Source organism: Alosa alosa, chromosome 8, assembly GCF_017589495.1.
Source record: "Alosa alosa isolate M-15738 ecotype Scorff River chromosome 8, AALO_Geno_1.1, whole genome shotgun sequence".
Classification (NCBI taxonomy): Eukaryota; Metazoa; Chordata; class Actinopteri; order Clupeiformes; family Clupeidae; genus Alosa; species Alosa alosa.
Genome location: NC_063196.1, coordinates 28,119,713 through 28,143,627, shown reverse-complemented (window position 1 = coordinate 28,143,627; position 23,915 = coordinate 28,119,713). Strand labels below are relative to the sequence as shown.

General features: G+C 47.1%; 1 protein-coding gene across 1 annotated transcript; it reads right to left on the bottom strand.

Annotated features, from left to right (window-relative positions):
* Positions 1–23,187, bottom strand: lrfn5b (leucine rich repeat and fibronectin type III domain containing 5b). The gene is made up of 3 exons (XM_048251401.1): positions 22,308–23,187; positions 7,893–9,315; positions 1–1,495 (listed from the first exon to the last, which is right to left on the bottom strand). The coding sequence occupies exons 2-3, from the start codon at positions 9,287–9,289 to the stop codon at positions 430–432; spliced, it is 2,463 nt and encodes an 820-aa protein (XP_048107358.1). The 5' UTR covers positions 9,290–9,315; positions 22,308–23,187; the 3' UTR covers positions 1–429.
* Positions 23,188–23,915: the final 728 nt, after the last annotated feature.

Sequence of the window (23,915 nt, the reverse complement as noted above, 5' to 3'; positions counted from 1 at the left end):
ACTTCAATGGAGCAGTCGCTGCCTCTGCTCTGCATAAAGGGGGATTTTGACCCCCCCTCGTGCGATCCGGGTTCCCGGAAGTGGCTCCTGATGAAATATCTTGCTCCGCCTTAACAATCTTTGATGCCTCTATTTGACTCCATTGGAAGCAGGCCGGTCCTTAAGGTTCGGTTGCTGAGAGTACGCAACCCCTGTGGTTCTGGAGGCGTGGCTTGCAGTGGTGGCTGACACGGCCCATTATTTGGGGTAGCAGTGTTTTGAGGGGAGGAGAAAAGCTCCTGTTCAGAAAGAGCACCTCATGTGCTTGAACCACCACTGAAGTATCACGTCCAAATCCTCCACGGAAAAAAACAAAAACGAACGAACCCTAGGGGTGTAACGAAGAGAAGAAGACTGAGAACGAAGGAGGGAGCGGGGGGGCGTCCTCCATCATAGAGTACTTTCCAGCAGCCACTCCGATTTGGAGAGGCCGTCTTTGGCCCCGAGCAGCTGCTCTGTGCTCTTCATGTGGGGCAGGTCCCCGCTCATAGACAGGCTCCTCTTGGAGCGCAGACTGCCCCCCGGTGGCTGCTGGGGGGAGTGGGGCAGCGTGACGTAGCGAGGGCCGCCGGGGCCGCCGGCGAGGCAGGCGTCCACGTTGAGGGAGTGCCGGCGGCTGATGCGCACGTAGCCCGCCGGCAGCGTCTGGTAGGTGAGCAGCGTCTCGGGGTGCGGCCGGCGAGGGACGCGCACCATCGTGGAGCAGAGGCGCAGGGCCGGGCGCGCCGGGTGCGGCCGCAGGCCCGCCGAGTTGTTCCTGTTGGCGTTGTCCAGCTCCACGTCGATCTGGACGTCGGGCTGACGCACGGCGGCGGAGGAAGAGGAGGAGGATGAGGAGGAGGACGGCGTGGGTTTGGGGGCCGGACCGCGCTGGGCACGCATGGGGCTCGGAGACGCTGGGTGCCAGCTGTGGCTGGCAGCGGACGAGGTGACCGTGCAGTCGGGCAGCGCCGGCTTGGAGGGCCGCCGCGGCAGCGGGACAGCGGCCGCAGTCAGGGGGGGCGCCGGTGCAGCGGCCGTCTCGGGCTGCGGGGAGACCTTCCGGCTCTTTCCGTCGCGGTCCTGCCCGAGCATCTGCTTGGAGACGGACTTGATGAGGGCGCAGCCGAGCTGCTCGTGGCGCGAGGGCGAGCGGATGTCGCCCATCTCCAGGGCCTTGTCCTCGCCCGCCTGCTGGCACATGCGGTAGCGCACGATGAGGAAGATGATGAAGGACAGCACGGATGCCACGATCACGCCGCCGATGATCACCACGATGGTACCGCCCAGGAACTGCGACTGCATGAAGTGGCAGCGCAGGTGCTGCGGGTCGGTGGAGAAGTGGACGCAGCCCACCACGCGCGTCGCGGTCAGCGTTGTCACCGCGTGGTCGTAGATGGCCAGCACGCACAGGTCGTACATGGTGCCCGCCGCCAGGTTGTTCACCAATATGTTCTTACTGGTCGGAGGGATCATCCTGTGGAGAGCGACAGAGAGATGGAGCAGATAAATAAGACACGTGTACACACATACACACACACACAGGTTTTTTTTTTTTTGTTTACTCCTGTTTTCTTTATGGTCTTGCACCCCACGTATTCTATACTATCATACGTGGTTCAAGGGTGATGCTTTCACCACGCATAGCTTTCACTTTGCTTTTCACTCTCATATTTTGTTCAAAGACAATATAGATACTTGACTCAGCTTGACACACACACACTCATACAAACACACTCCTGCAGAAACACATACACCTCCACACACAAACATGCATTCACAAGTATAGAAAGATAAGCAGAAATCCACACAGGGTTATCACCTCCCACGACACTAATAGTCATGCTCACTTATAGACACTTGAGAGCTGAGCGCTGCTTACACGTCAAACCACCCTCACCCTCAATAAGATTGGAGAAGCGCCAAGCGCGAGGAGGACCAACTCTGAACTCAAAGCCCCAGTCTCTCTCCTTCCCACCCCTCCCCCTGCACACGGTGAGAGTTGCCGCCTCCTCTCCACCCCTCTCCTTCCAAAACAGTGAGAGTTGGCGCTTTCGTCACCTAACGAGAGCACATCTGGAGGTACAGAGTTGCTGTTTCCTCCTCCGAACGTGCGACAGGCTGCCTGGGTCTCCGACGTGTTGGTTGTTTACACAGATGCCTCTCCGGATCAGCGTGTGCAAACACACACACTTATCCAGACGTCATGCAGGGAGCTTACCGGGGGTGCGATGTTGTTCCCTTTACAGCAATATCACAGGCGAGGCCCAACAACATCGCTCTCATGTTTGCACAGAGATGAAAAGACTCTCTCAGTTCATCACAGCTAAAATGTATTATTTACTTTTGCCGTTTGCTTTCATCTAAATGGACAGGGCAGCAGTGTTCTTAAGAACCCAGAAGCTTCAGCTGTAGCTACCATCTACAAAATGACCTTCAGGAACCCAGGAACTTCTGCTGGAGCTATCATCTACAAAATTACCCTCAGGAACACAACAGTAGGAGTCCTTCAAACGGTTGAGGCTGTAACCATTTTGGCCAACCAACTTTGGCTCAGATCTCACCAGCTAGAACCATTTCCAGAAAAGTCTAAAGGCAGTAAAACAACATGGTTGACTTGGAGTCTGAGCAGTTTTATTTATGGTTGTGTTACACATTGTGTACATGCAAGGTCTATACAACTTACACAAATGTCTCTAAACCTACTGTGATGTCCTTCAAAAGATTATATGTATGTAACAATAATGTTCCTAGTACGTACATTCTATCTCTTGGACATTCTACCTGTGTTGCTTCTTTTGGGGGTATTTGGGGAATGAACTGATCAGGTCCTCATAAATGTGAGAGTATCTAAAATCAGGAGTCTAGACTAGAATGTAGACTAATACTGAGCTGACGCCATACTTTTGTCTTGTCTTTGGATCCACGTCACCATGACACAACAACGCTTTTACCCACATCTGATCATCTACTGTATATGTACAGTATGCGTGTGTGTATGTACAGTGCTGCAGAATTTAACACACTGTACCAGAACCAAATTCAACCGGGCTTGGTCGTTTGGCTATTCACAATTGATCTCTCGTTCTATTTCTATCACAGCTAAAACCCGTGCAGAGGGGTAGCGATGCTGCACCTCTAAATGTAAAAGAAGCTGTGAGACTGACAGCTCTTGATCAGAACTCTGACCTCATGTTTACAAACACTCAGGATGACTCAACGTGAGCCGACCGTCAGTCTCCTGACTGCTGCAGTAAGAAAACACAGGCAGGCAGGCAGGCAGAGGCATACAGGTGCACAGAGCACTGCAGTTCTTGCTCTCTCTCCCTCCCTCTCTCTTAATCTCTCTCCTTCTCCCTCCCTCTCTCCCCCCACTCCTCTCTCTTTCTCTCTATCAGCATCCTGTCTCCTGGTCCAGAGAGAGTGAAAGCGGCTGCCAGCTGTCTGACTGTATGTTTCAGTATCAGTTGAATGTCCATCTGTCTGACTGTATGTTTCAGTATCAGTTGAGTGTCCATCTCTCTGACTGTATGTTTTAGTATCAGTTGAGTGTTCTGACTGTATGTTTGCATATTTCCGTATAAGAGTGTCCAAGGGGGTTTTCCAAGTATCTGGTTTAGGCCCCGTCCACACGGAGATGCTTTTTTGGGTTAAACGCTCCGGTTTTGCTTCGTCTTGGCCGATCGTCCAAACGAATCCTGTAAACGCACTGCCTGAAACCGCACTTTTTTGAAACCTGATCCCAGGGTGGAAAAATCTGAAACCGTAGCCCTTGTGAGTTCGTTTGGACGGCGAAACCGCATACTTGGCGTATTGATGATGTCATCGCCACACCTCAGCTGCCCTGGACTTGACACTTATAGTATTGCCTAACAATACTAGTTTCATACATGACATTATCTACGATTACACTCAGTAGGATAAATATCACAACTGGTGCTGCGCAGTGCCAATAGCTTATGACTTGGTGGACTGAACAGTGTTTTTTCCGGTGTTTTTTTTATGCATTTTAGCTACTGTCAGTGACACGAGAGAACTAGTCAGAAGTTATTAGGGAAGTGCGGTGTAAGTTTTAATTAATTTGTGCGTAGTGCCAGTGTCATTCATTTATTTTACATGTCTTACAACATAAATACTTGCATTCACAGTTTAGTGAAGTCAGATATGCATACAAAGACGCTTAAAGAACTCATGTTAAGCCGATGGTAGCGCACTAAATGCGAATGCGCGATTTGATGCAGGCAAAAGTATTGACTGTTACTAACGAAGGTTTTATAGCAATATTATAAATGTGGTGACGGAATAGCCTAGAACTTGGGTAGGCCTAGCGTTTAGTAGCTTAATTGCGGTGATAGCCAAAACTAATGTAAATCGCGGACTATCCTACAACCAAAGAAAGTAAAGGAGATTATTTGTACCTGCGTTAGCCAAATAAAGGACGGGACTGCACCCTTCACAAACCGTAAAAAAGAGGTTTATTAGTTTTACAGTTGACTACAGTTGACAGTTCACCATCAGTCCACACAAACAATTCTGGTTTCCTTGCACAAGCCATTTCGTCGTAGCCTATTCTGTCTAATAATCGGTACCTGCGTGAACCCCCAGATTCACAGGCTACTGCACGCTATCCCGGCTCCTTAGCCACTACACTACCACCGCCCTACAGGCTACTGCACGCTACTACCACCGCCCTACAGGCTACTGCACGCTACTACCACCACCCTACAGGCTACTGCACGCTACTACCACCACCCTACAGGCTACCGCACGCTACTACCACCGCCCTACAGGCTACCGCACGCTATCCCGGCTCCTTAGCCACTACACTACCACCGTACTTTCCACAAAGCCAAATATTTGTAATACACCCCACGTTTGCATCAGCATCAAAACAGCGTCCAAAGCCACACTCTAGGCCAGCGAAGTGTTCAGCCCTGTTTCAGTATCAGCAGTCTGTGTTCAGGTCTGTTTCAGTATCAGCACAACGCAGTGTTCAGGTCTGTGTTCAGTATCAGCACAACGCAGTGTTCAGGTCTGTGTTCAGTATCAGCAGTCTGTGTTCAGCTCTGTGTTCAGGTCTGTTTCAATATCAGCACAGTCTGTGTTCAGCTCTGTTTCAGACACAGTGACGTGTTCTGGTCTATTCTATCTCATTCAAGCACATGTGTCCATCTTGATTCAGTATCAGCACAAAGTCTCTGCAGGGTGCAAGTCAGGCCTCATGGTTCTAGTTCAGAAAGAGAGAGAGAAGAGAGACAGAGGGAATAGAAAGTAGAGAGAGAAAGGAGAGAGAGGAATGAGAGTGAGGGAATAGGAAGGAGAGAAAAGGGAGAGAGAGAAGTGGGAGAGAGGGAATAGAAAGGAGAGGCAATACTGTTGACAGGGGCACCTGCAGGAATTAACGCTATGGTACGCACACCCATCAAAAAAACACGCGTGGACAATATTTGTCCGTTCCCCAGTTTTAGCCCGAGCTTTGGTCAGCAAAAAAGTAGGCTACATAGCATAACAACATCCACATGCAATAATACAACAACAATGTCTACAATGACCTATTCATTTGGACAACTTGATACAGTCCAATACAGGCTAAAGTTACCTTATTTTGTTCTAGTGTACCGTGACATCTGGCTTTAAACAGCTGTAATGCAGTCTAACGTTCTGATAAGCACACCGATTGCCTACGTTGTTCTTGCCCATCTGGAATAACTTGTCTAGCTTTGCTGCCTCCATACTTTCTGTTTTCGTTGTTTAAACTTATGATATCCATGATGAGTATTGAGTTAGCGAATTAGCTCAACATTGTGTGCTGATAACCATATATAGATAGCCGAGTAAAAAAAAACAAGTAGCCTTGCGTACCTGCATGCATAGTCTGTCTCTTGCTCAAACAAAATGTGTGCGCGTTAATTTTGATAACGTGTTCTGATGGCATGCAGCTAATGGGATACTGTGCATAGTTGGGAAGGTATGGTGGGCCAATTTGGTGTGAATACACATTACACACACACAAGGGAAATTTTATCTCGTTGTTGAGTAGGCTGATGGTACGCAGAGTGCATACGGACATACACCTGCAGGCGCACCTGACTGTTGATACTGTTCTGACCGGAGGTAACACTGGAACCAAGCTGGTTCTGATACATCAAAGGTACCACCACACCGGCACGTTTCCAATGTTGTGGGCACGGTTCCAATGTTCCAATGAGTCAGGCCTATCAGACAAAACACAGATTTTTAAAAAATGATCCTGGTAGTATGGATGCAGCACAGCGCCTGATGTTTTTTGACCGATGGCAGATTCCTTGTGATGCTAGCTGCTCTCCATCTCTCAGAGTGTGTTTGGTTCATAGGATGAGATCATCCAGCACAGTCTGCTGCCCCCACTTCGCTCTGTGTCAGTGCCTGTTTATAGCCACATTAGCATGGCGGCGCCCTGTCACGGGAAAACGGTCTCGACAAACACACTGCCACTCTGACAAACATCTGGCTGGAGTGCAGCTAGCCTCTAGACGTCTACGAGCTCTCAGAAGGGCGCAAACAGGCTTCCGATCCCCCAGTCACAACCTCCTGTCTGCTTCAAATACACACACACACACAAACACACACACAACCTTCTGCTCCAGCAGTTACCCTACTGTTTTCTCCACACATATACACGCAACCTTCAGCTCCTCCGGTCACAACTACTGTCTGTTCCAACCACACACACACACACACACACACACACACAAAACAGTCTTCTGCTCTACTAGCTACCCAACTGTCTATTCTACACACACACACACACACACAATTTTCCGTTGACTCAGTGGCAACCTACTGTCTGGTCTACACACGCAAACACACACACACAAATAATCTTCCACTCGTCTAGTCACATCACACACTCCCTTCTGCTCCACAAGGTAATCTATTGTCTGTTCAACACACACCCACACACAGAGAGAGCCATTCACTCCCCCATCACAACAACAGACATGAGCAACTTTCTACACCACGAATAAACCTCCAATCTGTGGTGCCTTAATTCTGGAAAATAAAAAAAATAGAATAAAAAAAAAAAAAATACAATCTGTTACACATACACTCCTTTCTGCTCCACAAGGTAATATACTGTATTGTCTGTTTCACACAAATAAACACACAGAGACATAGACACATACACACAGCCTTTCACTGCCCCCATCACAACCCTTATAAGTGTTTGAGAAGATTGCTCATGTGTAAGCTATCTTCTAAGCCATGAGTAAACCTACAATTAGTTTTTTTTCTCTATTGATCATTTAGTCTGATCATTTTTCTGTTATTGTTGTTTTTTACATGGACTTATAAAGATAGACCTGATAAATGTTTGGTGTTATGGATTCTAAATTCTGGGGAAAAAAATCAATATAATTAAAACAAAATACAATCTGTTACATCCACACTCTTATGCTCCACAAATGAATCTTGTTTCTATTCCATGCACACACACACACACAGAGAACCTTCTGCTACACAAGTCACAACCCGATATCTGCTCAGTGCTCTCCCATCATGCATCTCTCTTACAGTAAGCAGTTTCCCCACACACACCCAAACAGCCTCTAGTGTTACTGCAGCAGGCCTTGCACACATGCTCCCAGTGCACAGCAGGACGACTGCTTAAGCCTGTTTATGCTCAATTGATTTGGTAATTAGATTTGTTGTACATGTTTGCGCTTCCGCTAAAGCCTTCTCCGTCATCTGACTCAAGCCGTTGCAAAATTAATGACGGTGACATGATCAGACATGCATAAATCCTCCTCTTCTTCACTCATTCAATATTCAGGGGCTCCATTGTTTTTTAGAACGTTGTAGATCCCGGGGGGAGTGTTCTACTGTAGGCTTACCTGTAGACCAGTGAGTCGTCGTAGGTGCCGTTGTACTGGATCTGGAACATGCGGATTCCCGGGATGCTGCGCTGGAAGTTGAACTTGATGAGGGCGGAGGAGGAGGTGGCCTCGGCGATGACCACGCGCTTCTCGGCGCCGGCCTTGGCTCCGCTGCCCGTGGTGCCGTCCAGCCCGGTGCGTGTGGATGTGGCAATGTCTGAGGAGCCCGGGTCGGACTCCAGCACCAGGCTGGTGTCATTGGCGATGTGTGGTAGTTTGGCGATGAGCAGCTCTACGCTCTGCTGCGCCTCGCCCGAGGGGTTGGACGCCACGCAGGTGAACGCACCGGAGTCCTTCACCGTGCTGATCAGGATGTCCAGCGTGCCGTCGGCCAAGACCACGGCGCGCGAGGAGTTAGACACCAGGCGGCCGTCGGGCGCGATCCAGTGGACGACGGGGTCCGGATCGCCGCGGGCCTTGCAGCACAGCACCACCCGCTGGCCCTCCAGGGCGCGTGTGGGCGGCGAGTGGCGTGTGATCAACGGCGGCTCGCACAGGAACTCCTCCTCGGACACGGTCCAGAAGTAGCGTCCGGCCAGGTGCTGTGGCGCGGCGCACGTCTCCAGGTCGTCCTCGCGCTGCAGCCGCCGCAGCCACAGCAGCTCGCAGTTGCAGCGCAGCGGGTTGCCACCGAAGCTCAGCGCGAACGACGTCGGGCCCAGCTGCACGCCCGAGTTGGCCAGCACGCCCGCCCGCTGGAAGACCGGGTCCGGCGGAAGCTTCTGGAGCTTGTTGGACGTCACGTCCAGCCGCTTGAGCTTGAGCAGGCTGGTGAAGGTGCCCTCGGGAATGAAGTCGATCATGTTGTGGTCCAGGCTGAGGGTGTGCAGGCTGACCATGCGCTGGACGGCCACCCAGGGCACGCGCTCCAGGTTGTTGTAAGACAGGTCCAGCTCCTCCAGAGCCAGCAGGTCATTGAAGGCCTCCATGTGGATGTATGTGAGCTGGTTGTTGTTGAGGATAAGGTGGTGCAGCTTGGACATGCCGCTGAACGTGTCGTTGGTGATGTGCGTCAGCCGGTTGCTGTCCAGGTGCAGCGCGCGCAGGTTCTCCAGGTCGTTGAAGGCGTTCGGTGCTACCGAGCCGATGGTGTTCCGCGACAGTGTCAGGTCCACCAGCTTGGTCATGTTGGCGAAGTCGCGCCGCTTGACCCCCGTGATGAAGTTGTCGCCCAGGCGCAGCTCCACCGTGCGCCGGTTGATGTTGGGCGGCACGAACAGCAGCCCCTTTTTGTCACACAGGGTTGCCAGGTTGGGGTTGAGGACCTGGCACACGCACCGTTTGGGGCACATCTGGTCCTTGTGTGCCCTAACAGCCATGATCAGCAGCATCAGATAGACCAGTAGGGTCTCCATCGGAGTTCAGTGTCTGTCCAGCAACCCTGTGAGGAGGAGGAGGAGGAAGAAGAGGAGGAGGGAAGAGTTATTACCCCAGTTAGAGGAAGTGATGACTTTGTAAAATGATATGAAAACTGAACCACTTTGAAAAAAAAACCACAGTGATGGAGTTAAATATTTAATGATTTCTAAGTCAAACAGCGATAATAGAGGCAATAAAGTTCATCTCTCTATCTCTCTTTCTTTATCTATCTCTCTTTATATCTATCATCTATATTTCTATTCTGTATTTCTGTCATTCTTTACCGATCATATCGCTCGGATGCAACCACAGAAATACAATGTACCGGCCCGTGTTTTATTTGAGAGCATTACGCTCTCTAATGTCCGCATCCCTGCTCTCCCACAACGCTGTGCCTGACGTTGTGATAAAGCTGAAGGTGCTTAGACAGGCCGTCCCCTGGCTTCGGGGGAGGAGGAGGAGGAGGAGGAGCGGGAGAGGGGCCCCTGTGAGCTCGGCTCGGCGCTGACGGGCACGGTTTGATATGATAATGCCTCGCCCTTTTATGTGTGCACACTGACGGGGTTGAAAGGGGTGAGTGGAGGAGCCGTTCCTCCAAATGAGACTGATGTCTTCCCAAGATCGGGACGGAAGACAAAGAGATCGGGGAGCGGGCATCGCAGAACGGGCAGGCTGCCATGCTGGTGGTGGTGAGAGGTGTGTCATCCGTCCTATTGATTTCTCCTCCCCCACTGCTCGGGTTTTCATGTTAGCGATCTGTCAGGGAAGAGCTGGGAATATGGAAGGATCCGTTGGCTGGCTCTTGACAGGGAGATACTGTTTCATGTGTCCAGAGGATGTGAGTGGAGTGCAGATCTGCCCCAAGCAGCGGCTGATGATCCCCAACACTGTGGCTTTAAGCTGATTGGGTTACACCAAAAGAAATAGCGCACATGGCAATTTACTGTAATGGAACACCAGATTCTGACATCTAGAATCTTTTTGCCATTATGTAAGATGGTAGCCGTTTATTTCCGATTGGGAGGGCACAGTTTGAGGTTTAAAATCATTGGAGTTCCTTTGAACCGCTTTGAACCAATCACTAACAACTGGTGTTTCGTCATACAGAGAAGTTTCTCTGCATCACACCCAAGCTTGCATCTTATCACTGATTCCAACTGGAAAGACAGCTAACAGTCACACGTTTCATCTAGATATTAATTCACAGTGCATTCAGTCCTTTTACTAACTCAACAGTTATGAAGAAATATGTAGGCTATATGTTACTGACTCATCCCAAAACTAGGCTACATTACCAACATAATTCACTTCCAATACCCCAGTGTAGAGGACACATATATACGCTAACGTTAACTGTGGAACTTCCTTATAACCAAATATCCTTGATTGCTCTGCTTTAACCCTCTCTGGTATGGAATAGCCAAGTATGTCATCTTAGTGGTAGGGAATACGTTCGTATTTCAAGTGACAGAATTAAGGTATGACTTAAGTTTAGCTGACGTTATAACATGTAAAGTTAAGCTTGCCCACCCCACAGGCAGCTTGACTGTGACTTTGTTCGTGACACTCCTGTTAGCAAACTAGAAAGAGATAAAAATAGAAATGGAATGGTCGCTTAAATCCAACGTACACACAGATAACTCACACCAACCTTATTTTGTGCCTTTTATTCACATTTGCTCAAAGATTTCATAAGTATATAAGCCCTTTTCGCTCCTTATGTTGATATATTCCAAGTACTCTGTTTCGGGGGCGGGGACATAGTAATTGAAACACCATGCCTGTGTAACGTAATCTCTCTGAGGGACGCCCTCTGTTCGCTGGTTGTTTCGGCTTCCAGGAAGCCAAAGTAAACGAGGGCGGATCAAGCTATGCCAGACGGAGTACTGTAGGGAAATGTAATTGAGTGGAAGTACGTAGACAGGCGTAGCCAGGCTCATAGATATTAGAAAGCTAGATACCGCAATGGGCACATTGCAGACATCCCAAGTCTCCCGGAAGTTCCGGGAGTCTCCCGCATATTGATAGCGGCTCCCTGATGCCCGCAAATTAGATAAAATCTCCCGGAATCTAGAGCGATCGAGCAAGAGCGCGCACGCAAGACCGAAACTTTAAATCACGTATGCATCTGAGTTTAGCGCGCACACGACAGAGAGAGAGAGAGAGAGGGAGGGGTGGTGCGCGTGTGCCTGAAGCAAGACCCATCCTGATTGGCATGTTTTGCTAAATCAACCAATCAGTTTTCAGTGTAGTCAGGCTTTTATGTCTTTTATCCTGAACGAAATTAATCAGTTCAGTGTATCTAGGAACAGGAGCGTCATGGCAGAGTCAGAGTGCCCCCAAAAAATGAACATTAAGACCCATTTCACATCAGACCACACGATGTGTAGGCCTACCCTTGTCTCATAAGAGTAAACAATAATGATACTGTATGCTGCACTGTTTGTAACAGTGACTTATTGCCCATGGCAGGTTAAATGATTGCAAAAGACATGTTGAGGTGAGTTGAACAAATGTCATTTCATGTGCATATTATTCAGGCCTATACTAGATGGCTAGTTGCCAAGGCTACATGAAAATACCAAACTACCAAAATCTACATATTTTATTATCAAAATTCCTATCTATAGGCCTTCCTTGTGTGTACTGACTATACATTAATCTGTATTTCAGTATCTAAGTATACCTATAGGCTACAATAATTATTATTATTATTTTTTTTTTTTTTTTTTGGGGGTCTTCGGGATACCTCCCTGAAGTGACTTTTTGCAGGTTGGGATGTCTGACATTGGGCTTCAGAACGTACGTATATAGCGACGCCATCTTAGTGGGGGCAACAATCACTGGAGGCCAATGGAGGAGCACGTGACTCTGACTGGAAATCAGACAGGTGTCTCTGATTGCCGGCAAGTGTTGCCCAGAGACAGGGCGCAGCTACCCATTTTTTGAGGGGTACAGTATGCAACAACAAATTGGCGCCCCCCCTACCCCACCCCCAAAAAAACACAAACAACTAAAGTAAATCAAAAGGCCAATAATGTATTACATTTTATTATTTTTTAAGAAATTCTGCCGATTTGAACTTGAAGTATTGTTAAATGTCGCATTGTCACTTTAAGTGACACAGTCTAAACGGTTCTCATAACGTCCTTTTGCCAGCTGTTGCTCACAAAGGATAAGGCTGATCCAACTCTAGCCTTTGTTTGCTTTCACATTGACAGCACAATATTAAGTTATTACAAGGAGTCTTCATTGTTAGGAAATGGAATCATGTAATGAGTTGTTGCTAGTGTGACATTTCTGTTTGCAGTTTGCCATTAAAAGTGCAGTATGAGCATGGTAGCCACCTAGCTATCTGAATGGAGTATAGGCTGTTTCAATCGGCATGCTTAGCAAACGCTAGTTAGTCTGGTAACATGAATAGCATGAACATGAAACGTGTGCTTCCAAGCACAGACGTCACACTTTAAATCCTACCTGTTGCTTTTCACCATCCACTTATTTAACTACTGTCACATTCCTTGACATACCATCTCATTTTCCCTTTCTTTTTCTATTTTAGCCCCCGACAGCTTTTTTTGCTTTATCCATCTGTTTCCATAGACAAAAACTCACTACTGCATCTGCTCACTCCCAGCCACGGCCCCCACTCCCTCTTCTATTTCAAAATTCTATGATAGAATCTTATGAGATAGGGCGCCTACTCTAGCCTGTTAGTCCTCTAAAATGTTATTTAACATTGAGGAAATGCAGAAATGATTTAGAAACGTACAACAGTAGCTACATATAGAATACACCAAATATATTATTATTATTATTATTATTATTATTTTTACCATCGCTTTGGCGCCCCCATGGTTCTGCGCCCCTATGCGCCGCATATAGCGTATACCCACTTTTTGCGCCACTGCCCATAGACAGTAAAGGTGTTGCCCCCAGCAATATGGCGGGCGCATTTACGATGCCACCTAATAGAACTCGACGGCCAAAGCGGTATCTAGCTTTCTAATATCTATGGCCAGGCTAGTAAGATGGGTTCCAGATTCCAAATGACCCTGTGGAACACCTTTGTGTGAGATCAGGGTCTGCCTGTGTTCAGGCCACTCTCCACGCTGCCTCAAGGATGCAGGGATCCATGCAGGGATCCATGCAGGGCTGGTGTGTGAACCCGCGTGCTCGCCTGTATGAAATAATAAGCTGTCATGTGCCGGTGGTGCGCCGCTCTGTGATCCCCTCCGTGAGACAGCTCGCTCACACATGGAGATGCATCAGAATGAGCTCCTCGTGTAAAAATAGACGCTGTTGGTGAGAGGAGAGGAGAGAAGAACAGAGAAGAGAAGGAGCTCTGGCAACACCTGCCAGCGCAGCACAGCAGCCAGTCTCCATGAACGCAGCAGAGCTGAAGAGCTATAGCCTAATCATCTCACACTCAACACACACATGGCTACGGTGGCCACTGGGATCACCACAGCTAAAGAGCTGTAGTCTAATCCTCCAACATTCAACACACACATGGCTACGGTGGCCATTGGGATGAGCTGAGAGGGTCAGGGGCCAATGAAATGCACAGTGGGCCAAACAGCAGCGAGCTGTGGCACAGATCTGGCACGGACCTGGCGTAGAGGCGTTCAGGCAGAGACAGATCTGGCACGAACCTGGCGTAGAGGCGTTCAGGCAGAGACTGGTGCTATCTGTGACATTAGCAAAATGCTTTCGTGGTTCAGGGCCACAAACTGAAACCGGTGCATTATTGCAGCACAGGTCTAGGGTGAAATGGACGGGTGCATTATCGCGGCACAGGTCAGGGTGAAATGTACTGGTGGCTAATTGTTTAATGGGCTGGCCCTAATGCGGCACTCCAGCCTCACCCTGTTCCTCGCTCGGGTCACGTTACCGAGGAACTGCCACGGGTCATGTGTGCCAACCAGCTGGCATGTGTAGTTGGTGCGGCCTCAGTGCGCCCAGTGGGGCGTGCTCTTTGGCCCACCCGGGATGCCACCCAGGAGGGTAGAATGGACTCGCGCAGGGCAGAAGAACAAGCTGATGGGGCATTAACAAATTAAGGTAAACAAATTCATTCTCACATCAGAGAGATTGCATCCACTGTATCACTATGTGACTGTATTGCATTATATGTTTTTAATATAATAATATAATTTACTGTTCACAGCTCCATGATGGTACAGCTATAAAGTAGACATATGAAAAAACAGATACCTGCACCAGCCTGAAGAAGACCTCTGGTCGAAATGTTGTAGCTTATTAAACCACATGGGAGCTTAAAGAACATAAGAGCATAAGAACGGGTATCGTTTGGCTTTTTCATATGTCGGCTAAGCCTTATACCCGGCACCTGTTTATTTTTTTTAGATGTGCGTGCACTTCATTCACTGACAGCTATAAAGTAGGCCATCAACAAAAAGCCAAATTACTAAGGCTTGTTTCTGACCTCCTGTCATCATTTCTCTAATCATTATGACAGAGACCACATCCATCATCTTGTTACTAGAGAGAAGGCTTTCACTCAGATAGAGTTTTTCAGGTTAGAGAGGCCTGAAATTGCTGATCGATATCTGCAATGATGCTGCCACTGTTACTCATTCTTCAATAATGTACCCAGTTAAAGTTTTCAAGTTAAAAGATATTACTAAATATTCTACACTCAAAACCTATTTATTTGTTTTGTCTTACCCCTGTCAGTGAGAACACAGCCAAGGCTGCAGGCAGCTGAAGCTGGCATGGACCTGGGCTGGACTAGGGCCAACTACATTGCGGAGCAGGCGGCTAATGTTATGACTTGAGCCTGTAAGGGCTAGCAGAGCAGCATGGTGGGTGAGGGGGTGGGTGATGGCCCTTATGGAAACATCCTCCTGCCCCCAGGACTCCCACTGCTCACAGGGCACGACGAAGCCAGACAGTGGACGAGGAGGAGGTGGAGGTGGAGGAGGAGGATGCATTATCAAGCCCCTGAGAAATATCTTTATCTTGTCTCAGACACAACACACACTTACTCACACATGCTCCAGTGCTTTAAGCACAGTAAGAGCTTCGCCCCCAGTGAGTTTTGTTGAGTCACACCACCATAAGGTGCATTTCAGGTATCACGGGGGAAAGGCTACAGAAATAGCACTCCACCATCCCAAACCAAACACACGCACACGCACACACGCACACACACACACATACACACACACATACACATACACTCCACCATCCCAAACCAAACACACACACACGCACACACACACACACACACCACCATCCCAAACCAAACACACACACACACTCCACCATCCCAAACCAAACACACACACACACACACACACACACACATACACTCCACCATCCCAAACCAAACACACACACACGCACACATACACTCCACCATCCCAAACCAAACACACACAAACACACACACACACACACTCCACCATCCCAAACCAAACACACACACACACACACACTCCACCATCCCAAACCAAACACACACACACGCACACATTCACTCCACCATCCCAAACCAAACACACACACACACACACACACACTCCACCATCCCAAACCAAACACACACACACACACACACACACACTCCACCATCCCAAACCAAACACACACACACGCACACACACACATACACTCCACCATCCCAAACCAAACACACACACACACACACACACACACACATCCCAAACCAAACACACACACACACCACACACACACACACCCCCCAAACCAAACACACACACACACACACACACACACACTCCACCATCCCAAACCAAACACACACACACACGCACGCACACACACACACATACACTCCACCATCCCAAACCAAACACACATACACACACACACACACACTCCACCATCCCAAACCAAACACACACACACGCACACAGACACATACACTCCACCATCCCAAACCAAACACACACACACACACACACACACACACATACACTCCACCATCCCAAACCAAACACACACACACACACACACATACACTCCACCACCCCAAACCAAACACACACACACACGCACACACACACACATACACTCCACCATCCCAAACCAAACACACACACACGCACACAGACACATACACTCCACCATCCCAAACCAAACACACACACACACACACACACACGCACACACACACATACACTCCACCACCCCAAACCAAACACACACACACGCACACACACGCACACACACACATACACATACACTCCACCCCAAACCAAACCAAACACACACACACGCACACACACACATACACTCCACCACCCCAAACCAAACACACACACACACACACACATACACTCCACCATCCCAAACCAAACACACACACACACACACACACACATACACTCCACCATCCCAAACCAAACACACACACACACAGACACATACACTCCACCATCCCAAACCAAACACACACACACGTGCACACAGACACATACCGAAACACATACACTCCACCACCCCAAACCAAACACACACACACGCACACAGACACATACCGAAACACATACACTCCACCATCCCAAACCAAACACACACACACGCACACAGACACATACCGAAACACATACACTCCACCATCCCAAACCAAACACACACACACGCACACAGACACATACCGAAACACATACACTCCACCATCCCAAAACCAAACACACACACACGCACACAGACACATACCGAAACACATACACTCCACCATCCCAAACCAAACACACACACACGCACACAGACACATACCGAAACACATACACTCCACCATCCCAAACCAAACACACACACACACACACAGACACATACCGAAACACATACACTCCACCACCCCAAACCAAACACACACACACGCACACAGACACATACCGAAACACATACACTCCACCACCTCAAACCAAACATACACATACAGTACACACACACAAAAACATACACTCCACCATCCCAAACCAAACACACACACACGCACACAGACACATACCGAAACACATACACTCCACCATCCCAAACCAAACATACACACACAGACACATACCGAAACACATACACTCCACCATCCCAAACCAAACACACACACGCGCACACACACACACACATACCGAAACACATACACTCCACCATCCCAAACCAAACACACACACACGCACACAGACACATACCGAAACACATACACTCCACCATCCCAAACCAAACACACACACACACACACACACACATACCGAAACACATACACTCCACCACCCCAAACCAAACATACACATACACACACACACAAAACATACACTCCACCATCCCAAACCAAACACACACACACGCACACACACACATACCGAAACACATACACTCCACCACCTCAAACCAAACACACACACACGCACACAGACACATACCGAAACACATACACTCCACCATCCCAAACCAAACACACACACACACACACACACACATACACTCCACCATCCCCAAACCAAACACACAGACACATACAAACACATACACAAAAACAAACATACACATACACACACACAAAAACATACACTCCACCACCTCAAACCAAACATACACATACACACACACAAAAACATACACTCCACCATCCCAAACCAAACACACACACACGCACACAGACACATACCGAAACACATACACTCCACCACCTCAAACCAAACATACACATACACACACACAAAAACATACACTCCACCATCCCAAACCAAACACACACACACACACACAGACACATACCGAAACACATACACTCCACCACCTCAAACCAAACATACACATACACACACACAAAAACATACACTCCACCACCCCAAACCAAACACACACACACGCACACAGACACATACCGAAACACATACACTCCACCACCTCAAACCAAACATACACATACAGTACACACACACAAAAACATACACTCCACCACCCCAAACCAAACACGCGGCCCACAGATCAGTCATCTTTTATGATCCAATTAGCAACATAACCAGACACAAACCCTTGATGCAGGCGCCCACAAATACCAACACATTTTTCAGTAAATCATCTTTGTTGCAGTGGCCGTTTATGATCCATCCGATCAGCAACGTAACCAAACAAAACGGAAGCCCTTGATGTGGGCGCAAACAAATATCAACAAATTCTTTAGCCAATCCTCTTTGTTGCTGTGGCCATTTATGATCCAACCAGCATCAGAACTATACGCAGCAACACAACTGTAATGACATTTTGAGTCTAGTCAGTAGTTTTTTGAGTCTAGTAAGTGATTTACTTGACGTAGTGAGCTTGCCCTCAAGGCTATGCTACATGCAATAACAAGGCTATGCTATTACTTGCAAATGCATTTTCCAGTCTTACTCAAAACTACTCTGATTAATGTCATTTTGTTCCCAAGTTTACAATCAAATATACAATCTCCCTTTTCCTTGTTCATTGGCTGTAAATAAGATGAGAAAACTTTATAGTCCAATTTAGCTTATTGTCAAATTTACATAAAATGGACTTTAGTCTTTTTGGGGACCTGGCAACACAGTGAAAAACAGTTATACATAAAGTACATAAAATGTACACCAGCGTGTTTTAGTGTAGGCATACACACTGGATGGGCTGTGCAGGTACACCAGCATGTTTTAGTGTAGGCATACACTGGATGGGCTGTACAGGAACACCAGCATGTTTTAGTGCAGGCATACACACTGGATGGACTGTGCAAGTCCACCAGTGTGTGGTGATCTTTCACTTTTCTGAATTTTATTGACGACTGCACATCACCAGCACCTGGAAATCAGAAGGCTGTGCATAGGGACTTTATCCTTTTTAGTACACCAGTATGTTTTAGTGTAGGCCCACACACTGATGGGCTGTGCAGGTATACCAGTATGTTTTAGTGTAGGCCCACACACTGGATGGTCTGGTAGTGGAATATGAGCAGACTTTAGCTAGACAAGTGTAATGGATTTAAAGAAAAGTCTAATGCAGTCACTGTAAAAAGGATCAGCACTGTTAAAATCGTAGCTGCTTTGCAATAAGGGCTAGGCAATAACATAACAAAACTATCGTCCATTAACTTGGCATAAATTGGGCATTTGCCTTCTGGTTATCTTGCAACACAGTGAAAACAGTAATACATAAAGTGCCTAAATATACAAAATACACTTCAAAAGCAGCCGTGTTGATGGGCTGTGTGCCTGTGTATATTGTATGCCTAAACTACTATACTTCAACTGCAGTAGTATTCATAGGTTTTTTGGGAGGGATTTAGTTATGTCCCATATAATGTATGGCTCAGTCTGGTTTCCAATTTAAAGTCAGGACTGTGCCAGACGGAGACACACCAGATTTTCCTGAGTGAACCCCTGGATTGACATAGACAGATCCATACATACATACATACATACATACATACATACATACTTTTATTGCCACACAACAATGTTGGTGGTATTTTTTCTACAGGATATAGCTCAATTCAGTGAAGAAATAATAAAACAATAATATAATAATAATAAATAAATAATGATTTAAAAAAGGTAAAAAAGTTTCATTTCAGTTTAGTTGTTGCTGAAGGGTAAAAGCTGTTTTTGAAACGTGGTTTCAGTTCTTATGGATCTGTAATGTCTTCCAGAGGGGAGAAGCTGGAAAAGGGGGTGGTTTGGGTGAGAGGGATCTTTAATGATTCTGGAAGCACGGTTTAACTCTCTCTAATTTCCTTTTGGTGCGACAGTCTAAACTCCCATACCAGACAGTGATGGATGATGGGTGATGATGCTCTCTATGATGGCTTTGTAGAAATGCACCAACAGATGTTTGCTCACATGAAACTTCTTAAGTTGCCTAAGGAAGTCTTTGTTGAGCTTTCTTGATTATGTGAGTGGTGTTAATTTCCCACATCAAATTATTACTGATGTATGAGCCAATGAATTTAAAGGAGTCTGTCAAGGTTATGGGCTGGTATATAATAACGGGCAGTGGATCAAATGCACAACTATTTCCTTAGTCTTTAAGGCGTTGAGATGGAACTTGTCTAGTGGAATGTGAGGAAAATTTCAGTGAATTCATAGAAAAGTCTAATGCACTGTAATAAGAAACAGCTACTTTAATACTGTATTGCTCTACAATAAGGGTCTAGGCAATATAAAGTGTAGGCAGAAATCAAATGGATTTCCACCACAGTGGTTCTGTTAGGGCTCAACTCCACGCCTGTCTGGATTATGAGACGAGACAGAGGGCAGAGAAGCAGGGGTTGTTTCTCAGACAGAGCTTCTGGCCCTTAGCAAACCAGTATAGCCATAAAGAGAGATGATTTGAAAAAGTCTGTCTGAAGGATCCATCCATCCACTGTGGCCTGGATGCAGTCGAGTGAGGAAGTAACACGCCACCAATAAAACAGCAAGGACCGAAATATCACTCTGAAATATTGGCTGAAACTCATCTTGTTGATAGGCGATATTATGGGCACTATCCTGAAAATACCAGAGAGACTCCGTTTGACTGTCAGATCTCTCGCTTTGGGAAGGGATGGGGGGCGGGGGCGGATGTGGGCAGGATGTGGGCCATAGTCGCGTGCGGAGTGCATGGGGCACCGACTATCAGCTCACAAGATCCGTGGCTCTGTGAATAAAACTGTCTGGCTTTCAGGTTGACTCGTAAATTACAGGTTGGGTGGTTTTCTGTGCTGCTTTAGTTAGCTTATTTATGTGACAGAATCTTTCATAAGTCCACCACTGGCACCATTGGCTAGACAGCAGTGAAGCAAAACCATTTTCATACTAGGCCTGCTACCCTCTTATATGTGATGGACAACTCTGTTTGTCTTAAGTGACAGGGGTCTGTCCTGCACAGCGGATAAAGTCTTTCTCCTGGACAGGGGCCTCAGGGAAGCGAGTAGGAGGCCGCCATCAGAGCCTATGGGCTGTTTGAGACAGACACGTCTCGCTTGATGCCCATTAAGACTGAGTTCAGGATTCAGAGATTTTCTTTGAATTACACAGGGCTACAGGCCTCATGTAACAACAAGGCTAGTGAAGTTGTTTTGTCTGATGGATTGACCTGTCCAACTGATTGACTGGAGTGGCTGATGAAGACTTTCTGTCCTTTTTCCATCCAGGATGGTGTGACAAATGAAGGGACCTCATAGCCTTATCCAAGCAAATACGCTCTAAACTCCCAGTCAGGATAATTAGCCTGTACACACAGCTCCTATTGGAGATTTCCCATATGACACCATTATTAATATTTATTTTAATGATGAGTTTGGCTTCCTAAATGATTTACTGTTATAGGCTGTCTGTACTTTATTTTAGCTCGTTTACTTTAAGCCATTTGTCTCATTCCCACATTAATACTGTTCTTCCGTGTTAACAGGCTTAGTGTTACAGCCTAATGGGTAAACATAGCCTATCGTTTTTGCCATCGATATAATAAATCCACCAATCTACGTGTTTTCAGATGATGGAGGGGTATAATGTTGGTAGTTTATTAATCTTGCTAATAGCCACTGGCCTACACTCCGAAAGTGTCATTCTCACTTTGCATATGTCGGGGCATGTTGATATGCATCTCCCGGCAGATCTAGAATATAGCCTACTCAGATCCAGAGGATAGGCTATTAATATTCAATGAGATGGGTCAGAGGAATATGTTGGTCTGATATTTTTTTTTTTACAGTTGAGACTATTCTCTCGTCAGCAGATCATTCTTTTAAAATACTGATAGATCACCAAGTTGGTCAAATCTTGGGCTACACCTGAACTGCTCCCCAATTGTCAGAAAAATAGCTTATATTTTGACCTTGCAATGCAGGTTATGCTAACTAACGTACGTTCCTGAAAAACGCTATCGCTCAGATATCCAACCTCACCTTTCACCGCGGGTTATAACGTTCATGTAGCCTAAACCATTAAACATATTTTAATGATAAATGATAGCATACCTCGTCGCACCCGCCCCAGAAATGAGATAGCATATTTGGAACGTAAATTTTACCTTGTGTGGTGTATCCCTTTGCGGGGATGACAGACGCATATATTTTTACGCCAAAAGAAACCCTCGGGGCATCTGAAGTAAAGCGATCCTTTGCATGAAGATGGTTCAAGAATGACCCAAAAATTTAATACAGAGTTGGTTGATAAATACAGCAGCCCTCGAGCTCATAGATGCCCTTCAAGAAAAATCCACGACAACCAGAGTGGTGAATATCCATCAAAAATAAGACACCAATCTAACAGAGGAGGAAAAAAAACGCTGTTTCTTGAGCCTTTTAAAGAAAGCCGCAGACGGAGCAGACCCGTATTCGCGGCAGCTCTCCAAGTAGAATCGCCTCACCGCATTACGCCCGCATGCACCGCTTTTCGTCGAGAAAAAAACACGCCTTCAGAAGCGACGGCAGTTACGAGACCGAGTGACTGGTGCTGAATTTGGATCGTTTGCTCAGACAGCAGATGTTTGCATCGCGTGTGCCTGCAACCACCTGCCCGGTGGGGTTTCGAACTGAGTCCATCCACGCGAAAAGGGAGGGTGGGTGTCACCGTGCATCCTCCAGCCAAGGCAGCGATACTCCACTGACTCATGATACCCTCCTTTCTTCTTGATCTCCAACTCGTGGGTGATCGGAAATGCTGAGCGGGGATTGGTCTAACACATGCTCGACTCCTCTCAAGAGTGCAGTGAATAATCTCCTCCGGCACTGCCTGGCTAATTTGGTGACATTTACACCGCTCCAAACAGTCAATACGCATCGAAAATGGCTTGTCTTGCGATAACTCGTTGCCACTAACCCATTATGAATTCCCACTGGACTTTCAGCCATTGCTTCCTTTCTATTACCCCAGTACATTAAGCATAACCTGATCCCCCACTGTACTTTATGTAGGGACTTATGCCCCACTAGGGCAGAGGTCATGCCTCATACATATCAAGAAGACTGGAGTGTATGATGGAGGATGCCAGTGCATTATATTGACAATAAACTCTACCTAGTTAACCAAATTACAGCCTTGAATCATAAGTTGTTAAGTCCCTTTATTCAAAAAACAACCTGAAAATCACCTGACACCCCTGCAAGCCAACCATCTTCATTCAGGTATAGGGTTTAAAAGCTCCGATGCTGCCCCTCACACGTTGACAAGAGGACCTAATCAACACTGTGGCATCTCAGATTTCAAACCCCTCATCATTGTTTAAAAATAGGAACTGAGGTAATCGGGTCATTCCTACAGCCTATATAGTTACATTACATTTACATTTATTCATTTAGCAGACGCTTTTATACAAAGCAAATTACAGCAAGAGGCTATACAGTTTGCTCTCACATACCATTCAGAAACCAAAAAGAGGCTTGAAAAGATGGAGGATAGCCATAATTTCATAGCAGAGATTGTAGTTAATGAGAAGACATCAATCAGGGTTGAATTTCCTTTGTGGGAGCTGGCTTTGTTGCTCTACACCGCAGCCCCTGATACAGATGTGTCTAATCTATGTGAAATTAAAAGACCCGCACAGGCCATCCCATGGACCACAGCTATTTTTAAAGCAGCGCTTCAACTCACACCACGGGTCTACTCCACTCCCCTCTCCTCCTCAATGCCCTGGACC

What these genes read in the sequence shown, in the direction of transcription:
- lrfn5b (XM_048251401.1), bottom strand. Translation starts at nt 9,289, where the DNA reads ATGGAGACCCTACTGGTCTATCTGATGCTGCTGATCATGGCTGTTAGG. An exon ending in GACGACTCACTGGTCTACAG is followed by an intron (nt 1,496 to 7,892) that starts GTAAGCCTACAG and finishes CGCTCTCCACAG; the next exon opens with GATGATCCCTCCGACCAGTA.